The sequence below is a fragment of the Trichosurus vulpecula genome, chromosome 6 (genome assembly GCF_011100635.1).
Source record: "Trichosurus vulpecula isolate mTriVul1 chromosome 6, mTriVul1.pri, whole genome shotgun sequence".
NCBI lineage: Eukaryota > Metazoa > Chordata > Mammalia > Diprotodontia > Phalangeridae > Trichosurus > Trichosurus vulpecula.
Genome location: NC_050578.1, coordinates 195044160 through 195067888, shown reverse-complemented (window position 1 = coordinate 195067888; position 23729 = coordinate 195044160). Strand labels below are relative to the sequence as shown.

General features: G+C 34.4%; 1 protein-coding gene across 10 annotated transcripts in view; it reads left to right on the top strand.

The window, feature by feature from the left end:
• The window catches only part of CPEB2 (cytoplasmic polyadenylation element binding protein 2), an 81583-nt gene that overhangs the window by 2530 nt on the left and 55324 nt on the right, over nucleotides 1-23729 (top strand). For 4 of the 10 annotated variants that reach the window (XM_036762670.1, XM_036762669.1, XM_036762664.1 and 1 more), the window contains 3 exons: nucleotides 2709-2990; nucleotides 3816-3905; nucleotides 18718-18808. In XM_036762670.1, the coding sequence (XP_036618565.1) occupies nucleotides 2709-2990; nucleotides 3816-3905; nucleotides 18718-18808 (463 nt within the window). Of the gene's footprint in view, nucleotides 1-382; nucleotides 417-2708; nucleotides 3000-3815; nucleotides 3906-18717; nucleotides 18809-23729 lie in introns of those variants that run through there. The other 6 variants (XM_036762667.1, XM_036762665.1, XM_036762668.1 and 3 more) reach the window with 4 other exon arrangements.

Genomic DNA, 23729 nt, shown 5'->3' with positions numbered 1-23729 from the left:
CGCTTCACTGAGTGGGAGGGGTCAGCCGGCATTGGGGGGCCGGGGGAGTCCGGTGCTCCGGGGATCAGGCCCGAGGCCGGCGCGGCGCGGCTTGGAGCAGCGGCCGGGGGTGGGTGGGGCCGCTGTCAGGCCGGCGGGACCCGGGCCGGGAGCGGGAGGGGCGGGGGGACGTCGGGGGGTGGAGATGATCTCTCGCCCACTTGTTATCTCTCCAGCCCCGGGCTGGGGAGCGGCGCTCTCGGCTAGTCGGAGTCCCCGAGTAGGGAAGGAGGCAAGTGTGGTACTGGGTTAGCTCTGTTTGGAAGGCGCGGACATGGCCTTTTGAATCCGAAAGGGGCGGCTGTCCCTCGGTCTTTGTCATCCACTGGAGGCTGTCAGATGAGTAAAAAAAATGGAGTTGTGACAGGCCCACCCTGGTGAGGAGCGAGCATTGGCCCGGGCCAGATTGTCTAGAGTTGGGTTTCGTGTTTACACCCGTGTGGCTGCGTTTAAAAACTGGAAGTGCTTAAAAGGGAGCGGATTTCGGGAGGATTTTACCTAAAAGCATTATAGTGCTTGGGGGGTAGGGGGGCGGCTTGATCTCTCTGTCTCTCTCTCTCTCTGTCTCTCTCTCTCTCTCTCTCTCTCTCTCTCCATATATATATATATATATATAAAGGAAGAAATTAAATAAGACAGGCATAGTGTGTTAAGCTTTTTGCTTTTTTCGGCAAGATCTTCTGACTGATCTTTAGTGGCCCAGGCTTTTTTAATGGCTAACGACATGTATTAAAATACAAATTATTTCTCTGAATAATTTTTTTTTGGTCAAGTCAGCCTTTGACTACATAATCTGATTATCTCAGTCAATTTTTTACTTTTTTCTCACAGATTTGTTGACATGACAGGTGAAGCTTAAAACTAGATTTTCAGACTTTACCCTATGTGGATCTAGTGATCTCCTTACATTTTTTTTTTTCATTTTAGCTAGCTTTGGTCATAATTCAGTAAATGTAGCATTTGTCATTTTTGCAATGACACTTGCGTATTCTCACTGACAGTGAATGAGAATAGGTTGTATGTATAAAAAACCCAGAGTTGTGAGATCCTATTCTACTTGTCTCTGATTTATGTAACCTTGAGTAAGGTTCCGGGGTATCTTTGCATCGCTCTCTCCATCTTTTAATCTAAAAACTTGCCACATAGAGCTATTACTAGTAGTTATTTATATAATGCTGTTAGCATGACCTAGAAAGCTTTACAGAATATATGCAAGGATTAGTATTTATCAATTATCAACTTTAAAACAGAGTCTACTAAAAATGTGGATTGTCATAGAATACATCAGCTAAATAAAGTTCTCAGGAAACTGTCATGTACACTTAAAAGCTGAGACAATATAAACTAATAGATGATGCATACCACGTGTTATTTAAACCCTGTTTTAATAGAAGAGGAAACTGAGGACCCAGAGAGAATAAGCTATTTGGTACAAATTCACAGAACTGGTTAGCACTGTTTAACTTTTACACTTTAAAATTTCCACATGCATAGTAGATTTGCATTTAAGAATTAAAAGCATGAATTACCATAGGCTAGAATACTAGATACAAATTTTGTATTACAGGCAACATTAAATGAGGTTTTTTTTCCCGTCCTTATGATATCAACTATTCAAGTTTAAAACATAATTATATAAGTCATTGTGGCTCTTAAGTTAAAATTCCTCAGTAGAATAAAAATATTCTATGTCTTGAAAATAACTTCTTTGAAAATTAGTATTTTTACCTAAAAGCTGAATAAGAATTGTATTGTTCTGTCTCTCAAATAAACAGCTTTTATAGTATTTTATTATTGCTACCTTAAATCTCAGTGGATCCACCTATAGGTAATATCAGACAACTGCTTAGCAATTCTTAGTTAAAGTGATTGAATAGCATGGAATTTTTTTTTCCTTTTTTCTTTTCTTTTTAATAATTTTTTTGAGTGGTGCTGAATAACATTGCTAGAACTGGAATAAAGGACCTTTTATAGTTGATGGGGAAAATACAAAAAAAAAAAATACTGTACTTTTTCTAATTCTTCCTCTATCCCCAAAGAAATTTACTCATGTAACAGAGTAACTCCAAATGTATCATTAGCCATTTTTATAGCTGTAATTCTTTACTTATTTAGACTCAAAGTATAAAGTATTTGTTATATGATACAAGATACTACATTTCCTGACAATCAGAAGAATTAATTTTATCATAAAATTATTTTTGTGGATAGCAGATTGTGATATTTTAAATCATTCTTTAGGCTCTTCGTTTTAAGATCTCCCAATTTGAATTTGGTATAGATTCTGAAGTGCATTTTTCTCTCCTTTATATTTCATTTGTGTTAGTTTTCTTTTATTCCTGAAAGAGTGAAAATTATATGAATCATCCTGTCACAATACCTGTATTTTAGCAGTAGTTATGAAACCTCAGCTTGATTATAATTGTGTGTTTGTGAACAATGTCAAAAAGTTACCTACCGCTAAGATTTGTTTTTAATGGCAAAATTTCAAGCCTATTAGTTTGCGTCATTTCTAAAATGTACAGTGTGGCATACGAATCTTTAATGATACTTTTTTATAATTTAGTCATTTCAAATAGCTAAATATACTTGTTGCAGATTAAAAAATTTAAATTATTATAAGCTGTTCTGATGTTTCAAAAGTAATTTAACTGGATATATTTCCCCAGCCTCTTCTGAAGCAATCTCCTTGGAGCAACCATCAGAGCAGTGGCTGGAGCACAGGAAGTATGTCGTGGGGAGCAATGCATGGCAGAGATCATCGTAGAACTGGAAATATGGGAATTCCAGGAACTATGAATCAGATCTCTCCTTTGAAGAAACCATTTTCTGGTAATGTCATAGCTCCACCAAAATTTACTCGATCTACTCCATCCCTGACGCCTAAATCATGGATTGAAGATAATGTGTTCAGAACAGACAACAACAGTAATACTCTCTTACCCTTACAGGTAAGAATGGTATGTAAATGGAATTATTTCTCATGTTAATTTTTTTGTAGTAGCAAATTGGGTAATGATATCCTAAAATTATTCATTAAATTAGCTATTCAAGAAAATCAGGTTTTTAAAAGCTTTTGTTTTTAACCCAATTATAACAAGTATTTAATGAAGGCTAAAATATGAGTAAATTTTGAGATAATTAAGAATTGAAAAGTTTCCTGTTTTAATTAAATGGTGGAAAATGATGATCTCATAATTGCAGAAAAACTGCTATATATTTTAAAATTCTAATCAAGCTTTGGATTGGCAATCCATAGAAAGAAGGATCGTGCTGTACTTATTGATCAAATAGCCACCAGAGCTTACTTCATCTAAAATTAATCCATATTAAAGTATTCCACAATTGCCATAATTCTTAATATACTTCACTATGACCAGCTATATGTATGTTAGACTGTACTTATTGAAGCTGTGTTAATAGCAAAAAGCAACTTCAGGGCTTTTTGCATAAAATTCACATTTATAGTAGCTGGTTCAGAGTGGACTTCCCACTGGTTTATCTATCCACACATCCTTTCTAAATGTGGCCTAATAGTTAAAACAGAGGTCCTAGACATTTTCTAGTCCCTTTGATTTTGCTGGGATTGTAGACTAATTGAAGTTCCATTATGTCTAATTGCTAATAGGATTTTCTGCTGCAATCCTTTATTGATTTGGGCCACTAAATGAAACATCTATAGGGTAGAAAGAATTTTGGTGTTTGTTTTTTAAGGGTGGGTGTGGGGAAGAGAAGAGAACTGCTCGTTTCTGATGAAAACTTCTATGCTATTGAAGGTGAGATCTAGTTTGCAGTTGCCAGCTTGGGGCTCAGATTCACTCCAAGATAGTTGGTGCACTGCAGCCGGAACATCCAGAATAGACCAGGTAGGCTGCACAGTGAATATTTTTCAGGATTTTGGTTAGGAGTTAGTATTTCTATGTGATTGGGATTTCTCACAATTTATTAATTATTTTCCATTTATAAACATGTTCAAAACATGTGACAGAAGACAGATATAACTGCTTTGTTTTCTTGTGTCATCTATTTCAAATTCCATATATGCTGTATGATTGTAAAATATTAAATTTATTTGGGGGAGGGGGAAATCTTAATTTATCATTGGGATAAATGCACCTGATTTAAATCATGAAATGTTCAGTTAGTGTGTTTAGCTTAATTCAAGAAGACTTACAATTTTGTTTTGAGTACAAATTCATTTTACTGCTTTGAATTTAATTACTATTTTATACAATTTTAAGCTAATCTTTGTCATGAAATTTAGTTTGTCTTAGGATATATTTCTGACATGCCCTCTGTTTTCATTCAATTTTCTTCAATTATTATAAAAGGAATCTTAGGAGATAGGCTTCTAAATATAAAAAGGTGTGTGTCTGTGCAGTGCGTGTGGTGTGTGTGTGTGCGTGTGCACGCGCGTGCATACACGCACATGCACATGTGTGAATATTTTTTAAATACATAAACATTTAAGCTAAGTTGAGGTAGAGACCAAAATTTGTCTGGCATTTATTTCCCTGTTCTAAAACGGCATCTTTATACTAACTCTTGAGCCAGAATTTACAGGTGAATCTTAGCCATGAGGTCTCCAGGCCTGGCCCTATTGCAAGCCCTTTAGTGTTAAAAATGTTGTCCATCTGCCTGTAGGCAGCCAGTATCTGTGTGTTTATTTGGTACTAGATGATGGGAGGTTGGGGTAGTATTGCAAAAGAAATAAAAAGCCAGTGGGCTCCTTTTATGGGTAGTTTGCAAAACCCTTTCTTGCTCTGAATATCTGTTTTAAGGATAATGTTTTACCATAAGTGATAATGCTGTTGCATATAAGTATGTCTTAAGTTTTTTGTGTATTTTGTCTCTGCAAAGAGAGAAACTGCCTTGTAAGAAAATAACATGTACTAACCTATTGTAAGAATAGGCTAAATAATATCAAATAGGTGCTAATTTACAAATGAATTGGATCTGTCAACAAAAATTCATTGGAAAAAGTATTGCAGACATAAAATATTCTGAAATTCAGAATATTATGTACAGTGTTCTAAAATCCAGAATAATTTAGCAATTGTGGTGCCATTATTTTAGGTAAGGACTGGACCTGTGATTTCCTTGGTATAGGGAATGCTCTGTTGAGGAAACTCTAATGCAGTTTGGCACCTCTGTAACTTAGAGAATTGCCTAAAGCACTTCGAAGTTAATTGACTTAACTTCCATCAGCCAGCCAAAAAATTTCAGAAGCAGTACTTAAAACCAAGTTTTCCCAGCCTCAAGGCTGGCTTGATATCACTATGCCATGCTTCCTCTGTTACTGTTATCACATGTAAAATACTACATATTTTGGATTCTTCACTAATTCATACTTATTGTCCCCAGTTTATCTGAATTAGTGAGGTTTTATAGTTATACAAATCCAATTTAGTAGATATTCTCTACACAAATCCCATAAAATGGGTAGAAGAGGGAATATTTTAATTAGGGAAAACCTACTAGAAGAAGTAGATTTTAAAGGGATATGGATTGACTGAAGATCTGAGAGTGAATTTCAAGCAGACTTTCGAGATAGAAATCTAATTTAAAAGCCTGTGTTGGTAGTAATAAGCACTTTGGATTGGGGAGAAAGGGAAACTTGGGAAAAGACCTAGACTAGCATTTTAAAAACCGAGACTGGGTTTGGATTTAAACTCTATTTACTGATTTCACTTTGACCTCTTCGGGTCTGAGTTTTTGCCTCTGTATGATGGAGGGCTTATAGACCTAATGTTCTGTGATGCTTTAATGTGTAGGTATTATTGGAACTGGGCCTAATAAGCAGGGAAACCCAACAAATGAGGAACAGGAAAAAAATATAATTATTCCCATTACTCCCATGCTGCCTCTTACTCCAAAACCTATTATTTTTAGATGATGAGTGAATTGAGAGAGCTACCATAGATGGAAATCTGATATTCAACAATTGTGGCAGTAAGTTACTAGTCATGTACTTATATTTCAGTACTGTGTGCTGAAATATGCATTTGGCTCAGCAGCTTCGAATAGTCAAAATATTCTAAAACTATTTTAGTTTATTTATTAACCCAAGAATTTTTCCTAAGAAAAACTGAGTTTTAAAATTAATGTTACTGCCTAATCTTGTGCTTACATATAGAAGGCACTTAGTATTCAGAAATTATTTCCATAAAAGGTAGTGGTTTTCATAGCAAAGGTTCTTAAAAAATATAGTGACCTATCAAATAAGGATCACTTTAACTGATCCTCAGGTAGTCAGATTTATAATTGTCACAGAAATATTTTCACCCAAATTTTTGGCAATAGACAGATATTTTAAAATTTAAGAATGTGGTGTGGGAATTTTTGCTTTCAACTGCTTTAATAACTTTAATTAGAGGGATTATCCCATTTTTGTTAGTTTTCCAAGGGTTTTTTGTTGTTATTTTTGTTTTGCCTTTTAAAACATTCTTAGATTATAAGTAATAAACAGTTTTCAATCTGCATCGGTGGGGAAAGAACTAGGAGTTCCTACACTGATTAGATCACAGGTTTGAATCCACCCTCACCGCTACCACCACCACCACCACCACCCCCCCCAAAAAAAACCCAAAACCGACTGATATAGATAATATTAAGTAAGAACAGGTACTGTTACTTAGTAATAGTGTGGTTTCTCAAACTTTGAATAGGTTAAAGGGGCCATTCCTGTCCACACTAGCATTGCTACATTCTTATTGAACATCTCATTAGGTTTGTGGTACCAGGGTACCTTTTCCATACTTCTTTTCATCTTAAACTAGAATTTGAGGAAAAGCTCTGTCCTTTCGGAGATGAGCAAAGCAAGGTTACACACACTCTCCTTACCCCCCACCCCCAACTTTTAATAGCATAGACTGCCCTAGTTTCTTTATCCTTTATGAGTCATGTAGAGCATGGAAGAGATTTATAAAAAAACCATCTTAAATCACTGTTATAGTGTAGGTGATAATGATAGAGAAATAATAGCAGCAATTCAACATCCACAAGTGTTTACTAAGGACTTGGCATTGTGATATATTTATTGGAATATAAAAGAAGACTAATTTAGAGTCCCTGTCCTGAATTTAGTTCCATAGTTGGGAGAGACAAATTCAATTTAAATATTTATTAAGTACTTACTATTTGCAAAGCATTGTATTCTGGGTCACAAAAACAAAAACAATTCTTGAATTTTTTTTTTTCTTATTTTTTCTTTTTGGAGGGAGGAAGGCAGGGCAATTGGGGTTAAGTGACTTGCCCAAGGTCACACAGCTAGTAAGTGTGTCACGTGTCTGAGGTCACATTTGAACTCAGGTCCTCCTGACTCCAGGGCTGGTTGTGCTACTCACTTCGCCACCTAGCTGCCCCAACAATTCTTAAATTTGATGTGGGAACAGTGGAAATCAGAGGCAGAAGGTAGAATATCAAATTTAGAGAACCATTCCAGTTTGGGCAAATATTACAGAAATCTAAAATAAGCTTGGAAAGATAGGTTGGAGTCACACTAGGAATGGCCTTAAATGCCAGACTGAAATATAGTATTTAATTATAGAAGTAGTAGGGAAGTCATAGAAAGTTTTTCAGGAGGGAGCGACATGGCTGGACGTTTTAGGAAGGTTTTTTTTTTTTTTTGCATCTGTGTGGATTTAAGGGGAGAGAGACTTTAAAAGCAGGGGGAACACAACCAACTGTAATATAAGACAGTATCTGATAAGTGTTTTGAAAGATGTTTAAATGAGTTTTGAGACAGGGAAAGGCCATTACTTTTACTGAAAGATAAAGTGGGAAATCAGCTAAACCTGAGGCATGGGGGATGTATTTGAGGATTTCACCTAGCTGTGATGAAAGTAGAAAAGGTGCTCTAGGCATAGTTACAGCAAGAACAAGAAGCAGAGTGGCATGGAACATTTTCAGGGAATAGAAACTTGTCTAGTAGCTCATGTAGAAGAAGTGTGAAATAAAGCTGCAGATGTGAAACAATAGAGAACAAAAAGAGACTGTATAAGCAAGTGTCTTACGTCGTGTTGGTCGCTGGTATGCGATAGCAGTTTTTATGTCACATCACTTGTACTAAATCAATATGATCCAGCTACCATGGGCATTACACAAGGGTCAATATGGCATAGACAGTACTTGTGTGTTAAGGACATGGAGATTGTTTTTGCTAGATTAAAGACTAAGTTTGTGTTCTTTGAATTTAAACTGAACATTCTTATAACTCAAATGTAATGAGACTGTTTCTTGTTTCCTTCCAAAAATGTTGTATTCCTTTGGAAGAAAAAGTTGTCTTTGAAATAGGATGGTGATTTGGTTATAGTACTGTAACAAATTATGTCTTGCCATAAATTTCTAGTTTGATATGAGTTTATTATATTATTGTGGCACCTTGGTAATATTTTTATGCTTTACTTCTCCCTACTTATTTCTCAATCAGGCTATACACATTTTTTAGAGTTGTTTTTTTTTTGTTTCCTTTTCCCTAATTAGTTTTTACAAATTCTGATTACTTTGTTTTTCTTTTCTACTTTCCTTTTTCCTCCTCTTAGATTGTTTTGTGGTACACTCCAAATTATTTGTGGTAAATATGTTCAGAATTGAAAAGAAAAAAATTTGGCTTTAGATTATTTTTAAAATAAGAATTATAGCTGTTAGCCAAGGAGAAATACTGTTTTAATTGCTGATCTGCTTAGATTGTCCCTGATATCCTCTATTTCTAGGATTCTTCTGTCTCAGCTTTTGAAAACCATTTTCTGTCAGCTGTTATTACCAATATATTATAAGGGTGGTGGTAAACTGTCTTGTTGAAGTTTCCATATTTGGAAAATTACTTGCTTGTTTCCATAGAGCTATGTGATAATGAACATAGACTATATTGTCATAGTTTACATAATCTACCAACTCTTGATTATTTTTTGTGGCAGGGTATCCCTAATTACTATTAAATTGTAAAGTTTCCACATTTCATTTCCTTTAAATAATATCTAATATTTATATAATGTTTTAAGATTTTATGAAGTGCTTTGTATGTATTACCTCATTTGATCCTGTGAGAGGTAGATGCTAGAATATTATCTCAGTTTTGCAGATAAGGTAATGGAGTCAGAGAGACTGTGGCTTACTCATGTTCAGCCGTGTCACAAGGGGGTTTTAAACTGAGAACGTCTGGTGCTTTTTTCGTTGTTGCCGTGTTGCCTCTCATTGGAAACCTTTGCAGTGTGTAAGCTGGACTCGTTTCTCAGCCTGGGGATCATCTTTCTTTGATTCATAGCCATAAGCCCAAGTTCAGATCACTATTAACACCCTCCCTTTACTTCCCTTCCTCCCTGCCCCCCAAATACTTCACTTGCAATTTTTACCCAAAATGGTAGCCCTCCCAGGAAAAGGTCTGCTATGGAGAGGGTCGTGTGTTGCCACAGAGTTCACAGTCAGCATCTTGGGGAACACTGTTCCCCAGGAGAACTATTCAGATGTACTATGTCTCTAAAACAAATCTTTCTTGAAATCAAAACTTTTGAAAACCTTAGTAGTTCTCAAGGTTATCTAGGTCATGAGTCCTACCACATACCTCAAATTTTCTTGGGATTGAGTATTCATACATATCTCTTTTCCCTCTAATGTGTTTACCTGCCAAAATAGAGTTAAAAGGAGGGGAAACCAAGGGAAAGAAGCTGTTGGGTCCTTTGTGCCAATTTAGTAACATTGAAATAATATATATGTGAGACAGTCTCATTTCCCTAGTCATCTCTATTACCCAGATCTCAAAGAAAGTTACTGTTGAAAGGAACCTTAGAAAGCTAGTCTAACCCTCTTGTTCTGGACAAGAACTTGAAACTGATTCCTAGAGATGTAAAATGTGCCTTAGGATACTAGAGCTAGAATTGGAAGGGACCAGAGAGGGCATATAGTCCAGCCCTCTCCTTTTACATACAAGGAAACTGAGTCCCAGAGAGATGGAAAGGCTTATTCAGGGTCACACAGGCAGATGTGAACCAAGGTCCTCCAATTCCAGAGACCAGTGCCCCTTCCCTTATAACAGTTACAGTGCCAATTAGTGACAGTCCATATATTTAGAAATAGATATAGTGTTTTGAATAAAGTATCCTAAATTTAGCCTTTAAACCAAAATTGTTTTAGTTTCTTAGTTTTACTGGGTGGAGTAATTATGCAATTCCTATAATTTACTTTTGTTGAAATCAACTGGATCTTTTTGTAGATAAAGCTAGTCTTCTTAAGAAGACACTTAGAGATGTCACGAGTCCATTTGCCTGTTTTCAGGCTGTTTTTGTTTTTGGCACTTGTGTGTAGGATGAAACAGATGGTAACAATGTATAGCTAAACTAATATTTATTTAAAATAGCACTGTTATTTTTTCCTTTCTCAAGGGACTTGAATCTTGCTAAAGGATTATATATGAAAATCAAAGGATAGAAACCTTGTATATGTGTTACTTCTCACAGTAGTACTAAAGGTAAAACTAGATACGATGAAACTTCTGCCATACCACTGAGAAAAGTAATCCCCCCATAGAGTATGATCCCTAATAGCTCTGAGGAAGAAATAGATTGTGGGGAAAAGGCAACGAAGCCAATAGCTGTAAAGTGCTGTTTACTGATCAGTCTCACAGATTGACTGAGGAAGCTGAATGATCTGATTTCATAGCCAAACGATGCCAGAATGCCATATAGGAGCATGGTCTTGAAACATTCTTTGAATTAAGGGGTAGTAATGAGGACCAGAAACAAAATGTGTAAGATATTGGGTTCTGCACAAAAGATTAAAAAAAATTGTTGACTATTGCTACTTAAATTCAAATCCTATAATTGCAGAATGGCACAGAATCTCTGAGCATCATCTCCTTTCAAACTATCAAAAGGATGTAGCTTAGACAAATACTCATTTTCCCTTTGGTTTAGATGTCCGGTAAAAAATGTAAGGAACATAGTATATAACCCAAGACAAGTCAGTCCATTTTCTTTTCTTTTCTCTTCTTTTCTCTTCTTTTCTTTTCTTTTCTTTTCTTTTCTTTTCTTTTCTTTTCTTTTCTTTTCTTTTCTTTTCTTTTCTTTTCTTTTCTCTTCTTTTCTCTTCTTTTCTTTTCTTTTCCTTTTTTTTTTTTTGGACAACTCTCAATTGTCAGGAAATTTTTATTTAAAACTAAGCCAGTATTGATTAGCCTTCCTGTAACTTCTGTCTACCTGGTTGGGAGAATGCTGGATTTGGAGTCAGAGGACCTGAATCCCAATCTTCCTCATTCAACTCTTGATTTGTCTGACCTTAATCAAGTCAGTTAACCTCTCTGGGCCTCAGTTTTCTTATCTGTTAAAAAAAAATAAAAAGTAAACTTGTTGACTTTTAGGAGTTCTTCCACTCTAAAAGCTATATGGGCTAAGAAGTCTCAATTTTTTTTTCCTTTATATCACAACCCTTCATATAAGAATATTTATGTTCAACATGTCCACGTTTTAACTTTAATAGTCATCTTTCTGCCTTATTTTATTTGTATATCAGAGATTTAAATTGATAGCAACTTGATCTAAACATTAGATGGTATTCTGTCAAATTAGTCACAAATACTAATGTACTCTGTATATATTTTGTATTTCCTTATCTGAATATTCCCTAACTGAATTTCCATATTTGAGTCCCTTCTACCAATTGATTTATAAGCTCCTTAAGAATAGACCTAGTTTCATTTTTGTCTTTTTACCCCCAGGGCCTAGCACAATATCTGGTATACAGTAGGTGCTTAACAAATGTTTTTTTAGGTTAAAAGAAGACACAAATTCTTGTTTTCTCAAGCTTTTATACATTGTGTTCATAACATTTGTTTTGTTATGCTCAGTCATTTATTAAGCACCTACTATGTGCCAGGCATATTGCTTTCTCTGTATTTCACTTGTATTGGTTACTTTTCTCCTAAGAGATCTATACTATTTCACTTTTTATTTGGATTAAATTAGTATTGTGGCATATTTTGATAAATTCAGTATCAACATTATGAAAGCATTTCATAAATAAGTTTATGAAGTCATTTATTTGTATTCTTGGTTATCTCCAATTAAAACAAAATAAGTAACTATGCACTCCTTTTAACCTGACTAAAAAAGTATAATTTTGGAAAATTCCTACTGCTTTTCTATTCTACCCTCACCAGCTCAAACATGGATCTAAATTAAATAAAGTTATTCCCATGTATATAGACTAAAATTTTGGTAAAGTTATTTGTCCACAGCTTCTTGCTCTGTTATTGATTTCCTATTCTATTCTTAATGCCTCAAACAGAAATCTACATTAAATGTGGATAGTCCTATGTATATAGGTACTAGTGTATACAATTTTAATATATCCTGCATGTTTAAAATATGTTGCACATTGTTTCTCTTTTCATACCATACCTCCCCAGTCTCACCAGACCACCAATGTCTTTCTTAACACCATTCCGTCTCTCTCAGCCTTGGAAAATTGTGTTATCAGGGGAAAAAAAGACAGTAAAACTTGATGTGATTTTTTTTTTTAAAACTAGTACCATTAGTCTCTAAAATGTTAAAAGAATAGACCTAGAAAGTCCCATTTAGAATCTCCAGAAAAGCCTCCATTTATCTCCTTATCCTCTAATTATCCTCTTTGTTTTCTTGAGTATCAGCTTTCAAGATAAATTTAATAGTATATGTTCAATTTGTTTTGCAGATTTTTGTTAATAGTACTTACAAACAGTATCTTCTACACTTTTTATCCCGATGGAAAAAATGTAGTATAGATTATGGATTACATTATAGATGATTTTGGAAAGCTTGCCTAGGAATCAGATCGCAACTTGTAACATCATTTCAGTGAGAGAATGTATTTAATTTCCAAACCAGCAGTTTACAGGAGAGCTTTTGGAACACAGTTGTTCAGCTTAAAAACAGGTTGTAGCTTAAACTTTGCACTAAATAGGAAGATTTTTCAACACAAATTTTCAAAATTCATGATGATTTTTCTTTGAGTTCATTACTTTGTCACTGAAATCTTTGGAGTTCAGTTGCAAAATTATTTGAAGAAAATGATGACCACAATTGTCCAGTAAAATCATTATTGATGAAGTTAACATTAGGTAACTGGAAATCAGAATATTGCATTCAGTGTACTGAGAGCTGTCCTTGAAATTAACCTTGACAGGGCAGAGAGAAAGATGTAAGTCCCCTCATTTTACAGATAAGGAAACCAAGTCCAAGAGAGATAAAGTAACTTCCCTGAAAGTTATCAATGTAGTCAAAAGAGCTGAAATTCAAACCTAGGTGCTTGCTTGTGTTATAAATCCATGTTGCCTAACAATTATTACCTACAAGTGCTACTAACTTGTATCAATAGGATAACAAGTGTTAAGAGCCTGGCTATGTTGACAGACACTGTGCTAGCTGCTGGAGATACGAAGACAGAAATGGAATTATCCTTGCCCTCAAGGAGCTTACACTCTTTAACAGGACTTCAAAATGATAAAGTTCTAAGAAACGTTGATCATAGATTGAATATCCATCTATCATTACATAGGATTATACCTACATCATAGCTGAAAATTGATCAATTATTTGCTCTTTTGTTAAGAGAATCTCGATGGAAAATGGGTTATTTTATAAAAAAGATTATATTTTTAGTATATTTGGTAATGCAATAACTCCTTTTTTATAGTTCCTTAAAGTTTGCAAAGTGATTTCCTTAAATTAGATCGGCAGATTGAGAAGCTAACTTTAAAGCTAAATTATTAATGCTAGTTGAATTGCAATAAAAATGGAAACCATTTCTGAGAAGTCATTTCACAGAAATTTATTTTATACCACTTTTCAGAAGTATTATGTAAATTAGGGTATAACTATTTAGTCCTTAGTATCACAAAACTCAGTTTTCCTCCATCCTGAATTCTTCATGTTAAACTTTTAAAGCCCATTTCCTCTTGTCTAGACTTTGTAGAACTTAGAGAATATATGCTAGAAACAAACCTGCATTGAATACTTTAACAAACTCAGGTATATGGTCTTTTCTTTAGGCCAAATAATCTTAGTTGATGTGATCCTCACAAGATATACTTTCTAGTCCCTCTAACAAATTGTGATGCTCCTCTCAAACTCCTCAGGATTTCCACATTACTATATAAATAGTGACTGCAGAACCCTATAACTTTTCTATTAAGGTCAATACTCTTTTGCTAAGTGTCCTAGGAATATCTTCTTTGGCCTTATGAATCCCAGTACATTGCTTATATTTTAAATTGTATGTTTTCTGACTCTAATTCTCTGACCCTTCTAGATTTTCTTTGCTAATCAGAGCTAGGCAGTTACTTATTATCTATATGAACAGTTTAATTTTCTTTAAGCATAGTCTTATATTTTTGTGTCCCTGATTTGTAATGTTGTGGTTTGTTTTCTGAAATTATGCTTTTATTCAGTCATTGTGTTTACCCTTAAAAATGTGAAACACTGAGATAATGATCACTGTAGAAGTCAGCTTGCAATTTAAACCCCTTTGAATTTTTTGATAATAATTTTCTTTTTTCATGTGATCTAAGTCACTAATATTTAGTCTTGATTGTGTTGAATTAAACAACAATTCAAATATTTAAGTATTTATCGTTTATGCTTAGAAAATGTTACCCTCCCCCCTTTCCTTTCATGATTTTAATGTAGAATTAAGAGAGAGACCTTAGAAATGAGAAAATTAATTTGTATAATTTGCCAGCTAGACCACACTTTCTTTCAGGGACATCTTTCTCCCATCCTAAAAGATGTCATATGGAATCTCCTATCATTTGAGTGCTTTAATGAATCAAGAATTCCATCCATTGGTTTGAATTGTAACCCATCTACACCTTATCTGGTGTGATTCTTGTCCATGTTCTCCCAAGTGCCTTCTACAGAGGATCTACCTAACATGTTAAGAGGCTTTCCTTTAGGTGTTTTCAGATTTCATTGGTACCAGTTCAGTTTTGCTCTCTTGCTAGCCACTGTTCTACCTACATTATTGGCCAGCCTTCTTTGAAGATATTACACCTACCACTTCATGAAATTCAACTAAAAAAGGAGGTTACATCATATTTGGCATAGTCACTGAAATTGAAGGTGGGAAAGAATATCATTGGTAATATAATCCAACCCCGTACATGAAAGGAATCCCTCCTCTGCCTGACGATTCCCAGGAAAGAGGCACTCCCAACCTCTTGAGCAGTTGGTTCTGCTTTTGAACAGCTCTAATTGTTAGGAAGGTTTTTCTGACGTAAAGCCTAAATTGACTTCTTTACAATTTAGCCCATTGCTTCTGCCTCTGCCCTCGGGCCCAGCAGATCAAGCCTGCTTTCTCTTCTATGTGACAACCTCCCGTTGCTCTCAATCTGAGGGGACAGTGTGATATGTAGGATGTGCAAACTTGGAATTGGAAGACCTAAATTGAGCTTGCAGAACTTTGGTTTTGTTGCAGTGAGCAGTCACTTACCTCCTCAGTAGTACTGTCTGCATCTATAAGATGGGATAACACTTGGACTGCCTCACTCAGCAGGGTTGCAGAGTAGATAGATAGACTCAGAGACATAAAATATGAGTTTAAGTTCTGCCTCTGATAGACGTTACCTGAATGATGAGGTTACTTCTCAGTGCTCTAAGCAAGTTTCCAAGACTGAATAGCAAAGGTAGATGCTTTACCTACTTCAATAGAATTTCTTTATTAGAATTATCTGTAATAGCAAAATCATTGATTGACCTAGTCCAGAAAAAATCCAAACCTATAAAGCTACTTCACAGGATAATAAGGAAGAAAGTACTTTGTAAACCTTAAATGACTGAATAAGTAAGTTATTATTCTTCTAATTGGAAGTCCATGTTCAGCCTTGCCTCACCTTTATCATTTTAGAACATTCTAAAGCATACAAGCATAGCTCTTGCTTCAGGAATTAAGTTGTAGCTAACCAGGTTACAGATTCCCCCTCAGAAAACAACAACTTAGTTTAATGTTTTATAACAATACTGAAATTACTACAGAGCTGGACCGAAAAAGTGGTATAAGCTTCTGAGAGGCTATGTCCTTTTTAAAAGTACTTCATTTTCACTAGGTGATTGTCTAGTATGATTATCTATGTTTTAAGACTTAAGCAACATCTGTTTACTATTTGTTATACACACACACACACACACACACACACACCCCTCCCCCCCCCAGAAAGGAAGGATTTTGGACAGCTACTTTCTTGTCTTACTCCTCTAAATTTTTATCTTTTCCTTCATCTGTTTCATTTGGCATAGAAATTGAGATATATTTAAATGTTTTCCTGGCTATATTAAATGTACTTTTAGAGGTTCTGAATTTGTCCCATTAGTTGACACGTTGTTTTTTTTTTTTCCAAAAATCCTTTAATTTTTCTCATTAGCACAGGTCAAATAGTCCATAAGCTATTATATAAATAAAAATCTCTGTCTTGTTTTCTCTGGATCAATGTGAGTGGTTTCTTGGACTGTTCTATTCCTGAAATAAAACTGTGTATCATGGTAGCAGTAGGCATAATAAGAATTCAGTACTCAAACATTTATTAAACACCTATTCTGCAATACAGTATTGTAGATTTTTTGCATCAAAGATTGAAAGCTTTGTAAGATAATTTCAGAAGAATGGTATGGTAAACATTTTTTACTGCAGGATAGTGTTCTTCTCAAAGGACTTTTTAAAAAGATTCTTTGGGGGAGAATACACACACACACACACAACCATATATATTTTCTGGAGCCATTATAGAACTTTGGAATTCATTTAAAAGTGGGTAGCATTGACTAAAATTCATCTGCTTTCAAAGCTATAGGTAGAGAATGTATCTTATAACCAATCAGTCACAGTAGGAAAGTCACAGTAAGGGAAAGTAAGGAGGGAGGAAACAGGTGGAATAATACCATCTTTGGGCCTTTTAGTATATTATTGCTCAAGACTTAGTTATTTTAGATATTTTCAATATTGATCATAAAAAATGAAAGTACTTTTTGGCACCTATACTGTAATCCAGAAGAAATTAAACCAAGAGCCATCTCCGGGCTATGGACTTATAAGTACCTTGGCCCCATTTTAAGGCAATATGATAATATGTGCAAGTACCTCTATTATTAGAGGCATGATTTGCCCCAAGTTATGAATTCATTTTCCATCCTAATTCAGAAGAGTGTTCCAAGTTTCCTTTGTTCTTTTGATTCTGAGGGAAGGATAAGTCTCTACTTAGCTGGTTAGACCTTCCTCTCCTCCAGCCCCGCCCCCCCCCCTTTCTTATCTTGCTTAGGGAGACTATACTTAGGTAAAACTCTTGCCTTCTTCTTTCTTATCTTCTGTCATCTGCTGTCGAAGATACTAGAATTTGTTGCCCTCAGGCCATATTGTTTTGCTTTGTCTTTGGGAAAGAGAAGACTTGGGTTTAGGTCAAGGAGGACCATGAGATTAGACTTTGCTTTTTCTCTCCAGAGGGCAGAAGTTGGAGCTATGGTTAGGTGCTGTAAAAGAGGCAACCTGTAGACTTGATGTGAGGAAGATAAAAAATTTAAGAATTAGAGCTAGCCAAGAGTAGAATGGGCTTCCTCAAGAGGTAGTAAATTCCACTCACTGGAAAGTAGTCAAGTGAAAACTGGATGCCCACTCACTAGGTATGTTGTAGAGCAGATTCTTTTATAGGTACTGGTTTGATTCAGGTGGCCTCTAACTTCACTTGCAATTTGGAGTTTCAATTGATATGTTTCGTAAAAATTTATTCATTAATCTGTGTGAGTCTGCTTCTGTTTAAGAGGGAGTATGTGTCATGAGGTGGTGTGTGTTGCATGTACATATCTGTAGTAATGAATTCATTTCATCCGCTGAATTTCTTATGACTTAATACCATATCTCTTTGTGTTAATTCTGAGACTATCCTTGGAAACAAGGAGCTAGTAAGGCAAGAATGGTGTGAATATTCTTTTCCTGTTTTAGAAATGGTGGAAACGAGAGACTTGGGTGAGATTAGAATTGGCTTCTGAGTATGCTATTTTATATATTTTGTTATGTTTTATACTATTAATACATTTCATAATTTAGTATATTTATATTTCATAACAGATTACAATACATTCATTATTATGAAATGTAATTTATTTAAAATGCCAAATCAAGCTGAATTGTTGCTCCATAGATATATAAATAACATTACAGTTATTGCATTGATGTAAGGACTCAGACAAAAGTGTATTTTTTAAAAATTAATGTCACTGACCTCCTGTGTTTTAGAGACATTATTCTAGAGTTAAATAATGAATGGATAAAATATTTCCATTATTTCTACTAATTAAGAAATATTTGAGACTGGTAACAGTATAGAGTAAGTAGCTGAAAAAAAAATTTCATACGATATACTATTAGTGAAACTGAAATCACTGATGTAATTGATAATTTGGCAGCAATGATACTAATATGTTTTCCTTCAAGTATTAGAGAAGTATATATATATATGAAAATGTGTAATTTTAAGTAAAATAAGATTTTAAAATCTAAAATAGTATAATTTTAAATTGTATCACATTCATAGAAAATTATTGGATAACTTAGTTTTCTTGAACAAATAAATGTTGTTTGCAGTGCATTTTAGTAGTAGGTGCTTAACGACTATTTGTTGAATCAAGTCTTATATAAGCACTGAGGGTCCTTTTTCTCTTCTAGGATCGAAGTCGAATGTATGACAGTTTGAACATGCACTCATTGGAAAATTCCCTTATTGATATTATGAGAGCAGAGCATGATCCTCTTAAAGGTAAGTTATAAAATATGACATTGCCAATTTGTAAGAATGTTCTTTATAAGAACATAAGCAGTATGTTCAGAAGCAGCCAAACAAAAGTCTCATCAAAACTGATATTTAAAAATTTCTCTTAAGGATTATAAGCATTTATGCAGCCTATGTAAGATAAATCTAAATTCCAGCATTTACATATTAACCATGGTGGGTGGCAATATGGGGGGAGGGGGAGGAGGAGACAAATAGAGGGCTTGAGATAAGGACTAGACCTGTGATTTCATTGGCATAGGAAAATCCCAGTGAAGAAACCCTTTATTGATCTAGATTAGCACCTGCTGTGTAACTTCTTGTCTTAGAGAATTGCCTGGGTGCACTGAGAGGCTAAAGTAGCTTGTATGTGGTAACGTAGCCATTATGTTTCAGGGGCAGGACTTGAACCCAGGGGTTCTTGACATTGAGGTCAGCTTTCTATTCACATTGCTTCTAGATCTAAGATGCACATTTAATATACTTAAATACTATTTTTATCATTTGGGGAAAATCCTACTTCTAAGAGGTTACCATGCATGCTCTGAAGGCCAAACAAAAGGCTTAACACAAGTTTTTGTAGTGATAGTTACTTTTCTAGAATTCAGCCATAGAAATATTAGTATATAAGCACATTCAAAATTTATTTGGTCTACCAAATTTTCCCCTCAGTCATCTTAATTTACGTCTTCTGAGTCATAATGTTTACATATTTCCTTGTCCTCTATTTTTCCTTTGTTCCTTTCCCATCACCAAAAAAAAATTGTAATCAAAATTTAAAAGAGAAGAGTGGAACTCAAATATATGCAGTTTTTTAGACCCCAGCCTACAGTCTATAGGCCCATAGCATATTTTCTGTGATGTACTTATATAATATGGTTTGGAGAAAAGAGAGCCCTAAACTTAATTAGAAGGCCAGGCTTGAGATCCTAGTTCTGCATTTACCCTCTCTGAGTCTGCTTCCTTATTTCTAAAAATGAGAATATATACTATTTTTTCACAGTTGTTATAGTAAACCTTACTAACGTTATATAAATATGAGCTAGAAGTGGCTGTCATTTAATGCAGAAGTCCAAACAATGGGTTATTTTAAAAAAAAAAATTTATAAAAGGATTCATGCTAGAGATCAGTACAGTTTTTAAACCCTAAAATCTTAATCCAATCTTGGATAGACCAGATTGTCTACCTATTTTCCATATTCTTTCTGTCCTAGTTTTGGTTGCAAAGAGGTTCTTTGCCATCCTGATTGCTTTATTGTAAGGAGTTCCAGGAGGTATAAGTGGTTTTATTTAGACCTGTGCCAGTGGTAATTCTCTTCGTTTTGATAACTACATTTTTAAATTTTGTCTCATTGACCACAAATCCTCATTGCTCATAGTCCTAGTAGGTTACATTTTTGCTTTTCTTTAACTTACACTTATTCTGGGCCCACTGTATACTGTATAGTAAATGGGAATTTGTAGCCAGAACAGAAAGCTCTTAAAATTTCTGATTTAACATAGAGTCAATATTATAATTGATAAATGTCAATATTGGACAAGTAAAAAAAAATCCTGTTATTACAACCTTTAGAAAGAACAATGGAGAATATATTTCTTGTTGCAGAGCATGTGGATTTTTTTTCAGTCTTTTATGAGAGAAGTAGGGGGATGGAGCTAAAAGAGAAGAGGTCTTAAAAAGCAACAGATGAGTAGAAGAGTTGTTCTTTCTGGAGGGGGCGAAGGGTATGGATTTGTTAGTAAATTGACAGCCTCAGAACAGTTGTTCTTGACAACTCTCGTGTAATCTGACCCACAAGTTCTTACTTAACCTTTTTGTGTTATGAGTCCTTTTGGTAGTTGAGTGGATTGTGTACCATTTCTCAGAATAACAGGATTTTTAAAGACATAAAGTACATAGAATTTCAAAGGAAATGAATTATATTGAAATACACTTAGCAAAATATTTCTTAAAACAAGCTCACAGACTTGAGGTTAAGAACCTTTGGTCTAGGGACACTTGTTCTGTGATGGTTTATTAGGGGGGTTGTCCCTCCTACTTTATTATTCTTAAAACAGTTTGAATTGTTGCACTGAATTGAAGGGAGTTTGCCATTAAGTTTCACTCACTGTGTGTAGGCTCCTAGTTATATCTGCTTTGAAGCTACTCTGCTTTTCATCTAAATTTGCTAACTATGCATGAGGAACTTTTGGCCCAGTTTTAGCTCCCAGCTTAATATCATTTAGCCTTCAGTTTTAAGACCAAGATCAACTCCCTCTCCATTTATACCTGAGGTAGAGAAACCAGAACAGCACTTTAAAAGTTCTTATTAACAGTTTTTTAAAGCGCCAAGATGAAGAGGTCATTGCTTGTGAAATTTTCTTCAAAAAGAGATACAACATTCCTCACTTTCTTGCATTGGAAATTGGGTTTGTCTATGAAAGTGAAGAAAAGATTTTGAGAATATGCTTCCAGATTCTATGTGAGAAAAAAATGCTTCTTATTAGAAATGTTTAGATGTTCCATATATTAAAAAAAAAAGAAAGAATTATTTTTTTTCTCAAAAAAGAAAGAATTTTCTCTCTGGCAGACATTTTAAGAAGCTGCAGTGGTTTTTCCTCTGCCTTACTTCCTCTTTACCCTTCTTGTCCTCCTGTCTTTCTTAAATGGACATTACTTAAAATTATCAAGATTGTTTTGTTTTGTCCTTTTTGAATAAAGTTTATACTCACTATTCTTTTAAAAAATTTTATTTATTTTAGTTTATTTTTAGCTTTCATTTTTGTGTTGCCTAAATTTCCCCATGTCCTTCCCCATCTTTCCTCCCAGAGAGCCATCACATCCATATAGCAGAGTAATTTATATTTACCATTCTTAATTTTAAAAGAACCTGAACTTTGCCCCCTTTTTTCTCCTTTCACTTTTGTGCTCTTCTTTTACTTTGCCCTCCCCCATCAATATGTTCTTTATTGATCAAATGTATTTGTGTGTGTATAGTGTACATATTCTTCAACCCAGCTAGAACTTTGTGTATCCTAAAATAAAACTTGAAGAATCTGAAAGTTTTTTTTATTGTTAGTAGGAACATCAGTAGTTTTGGAGAAAGCTAAGAAAATGTGATCTAAAGTAAAATAGTTTTATCAAATGCTTTTAATGGTCATCTAAATTTTTAAAAAATACTTTAAAAAGCCTAATCCCTTTTGTTTATTTTTAGTAGAATGGATGTCTCATTTGGCAATTTGTAAATTTGATCAGATAAAGTTCAATTTTAAGTAATTTTCAAGTCCAGCTTTGTTAATTAGAATGCTTTAAAAATAAAGGACAGGCTAGCTAGAGAATCTAAATTTAGTTACTAAATTTCTTTATATAGCTCTGATTGCAGAATTTCCCATCATATTAATTATTTAAATTATATTATCAAAGATGAAATATGCCCTCTTAAAGCATATAGAAAATTTGAAAAATTGAAATTAAAAGCAACCAAAACTCACCTCTCATGTATTACTACTGCAGTTAAAAAAAAAAGTCATTGGAATTTTAAGGACATCTTCTAGCATGTATGATGACTACCATCTTGTCTTGAGATTTTTCTTAACTTAGGCATGTGGAACAGTTTCTACATACAAAGTTGATCACCATACTCTTAACAGCAGATTTTTAAGTATGTCCTATCACCACTAAGTTTTTTTTTTAAATTCCTTTTTTAATTATAGTTATTAGAGCCATCAGTTTATGTAAGTCAGAAATAACTAATATTTCCCTGTTGATTTCTTGTTCTTATTCTGTGAATCAGACACAATCTTTTGCTATAATAATAAGTCTTAGATGAGTAATTGGGAGAAAATGTATTATTTTCAGTGATATTTTTGTGTTCTAAAGAACATAAAGAGTATTATAGAGAAATTATTAGATCTGTAGGTTGTGGATCGAGATTTGTCATTGCTGTAATCTTAAAAAAATCGCTTAAACTTTCTCTATGCTTTTGCTTCTTCATCTGTGAAGTATACAATAAAATGATTGGACAGAGTTATTATGAAGCTTAACTGAAATAATGTATATAACTTTTTTTGAAAATCCATGATTTTGTTAGAGGCAGGTAGGTGGTACAGTGTATAGAGTGCCAGGCCTGGAGTCTGGCCCTGTGTTCAAATGTAGTCTTAGGCACTCACTCTATGACCTTTACCAAGTCACTTAACCTTTGTCTGCCTCAGTTTTATAAACTGTAAAATAACACCTACTTCAATCAAACATTTATTAAGCACTGGGGGTACAAAAGGAGGCAAAAGACAGTCCCTGTCCTCAAGAAGTTTACAGTCTCATGGGAAAGACAACATGTTAACGAATATATATGAAGCAAGCTAAATACAGGGACACATAGGAAATAATTAATTGAGGGAAAGCATTGAATTAAGACAGGTTAAGGAAGGCTTCCAATAAAAGGTAGGATTTTAGTTGGGACTTAAAGGAAGTCTTTTGGAAGAGGAAGGGTTATTATCAGGGTCAAATGAGATAATATAAAACATTAAGCATAGTGACTGGCACATAGTAAGCACTTAATAAATACTTATTCTGTTCCCCTTTCTCCCAAATTGCAACCTCAAACATTCTTTGAGTGTTTTTGTGGACAAAAAATGTATAGTCAATTGTTAGGAAGTCTCTCTGAATCTCCAGGCTGGTCTTCATATGACAGACATTCATCCATTGCCAGCCATGTATTCAAAATCTTTTCCATCTTGGAGTAGAATTTGCTAGTTTCTGTTTTATGGGATGGCCTTCAGGAATCCAGGGTCAATTCCATACCACTGTGAAACATCAGAATAGGATTTAAGTAGAAGAAGAGTGTAGAGCATTTTATAATTACTAATTCTTGTTTGGTAGTTCTTCATGTATTTTCTGGTATTGATTGAAAATGGAACTTAAAAATTAATA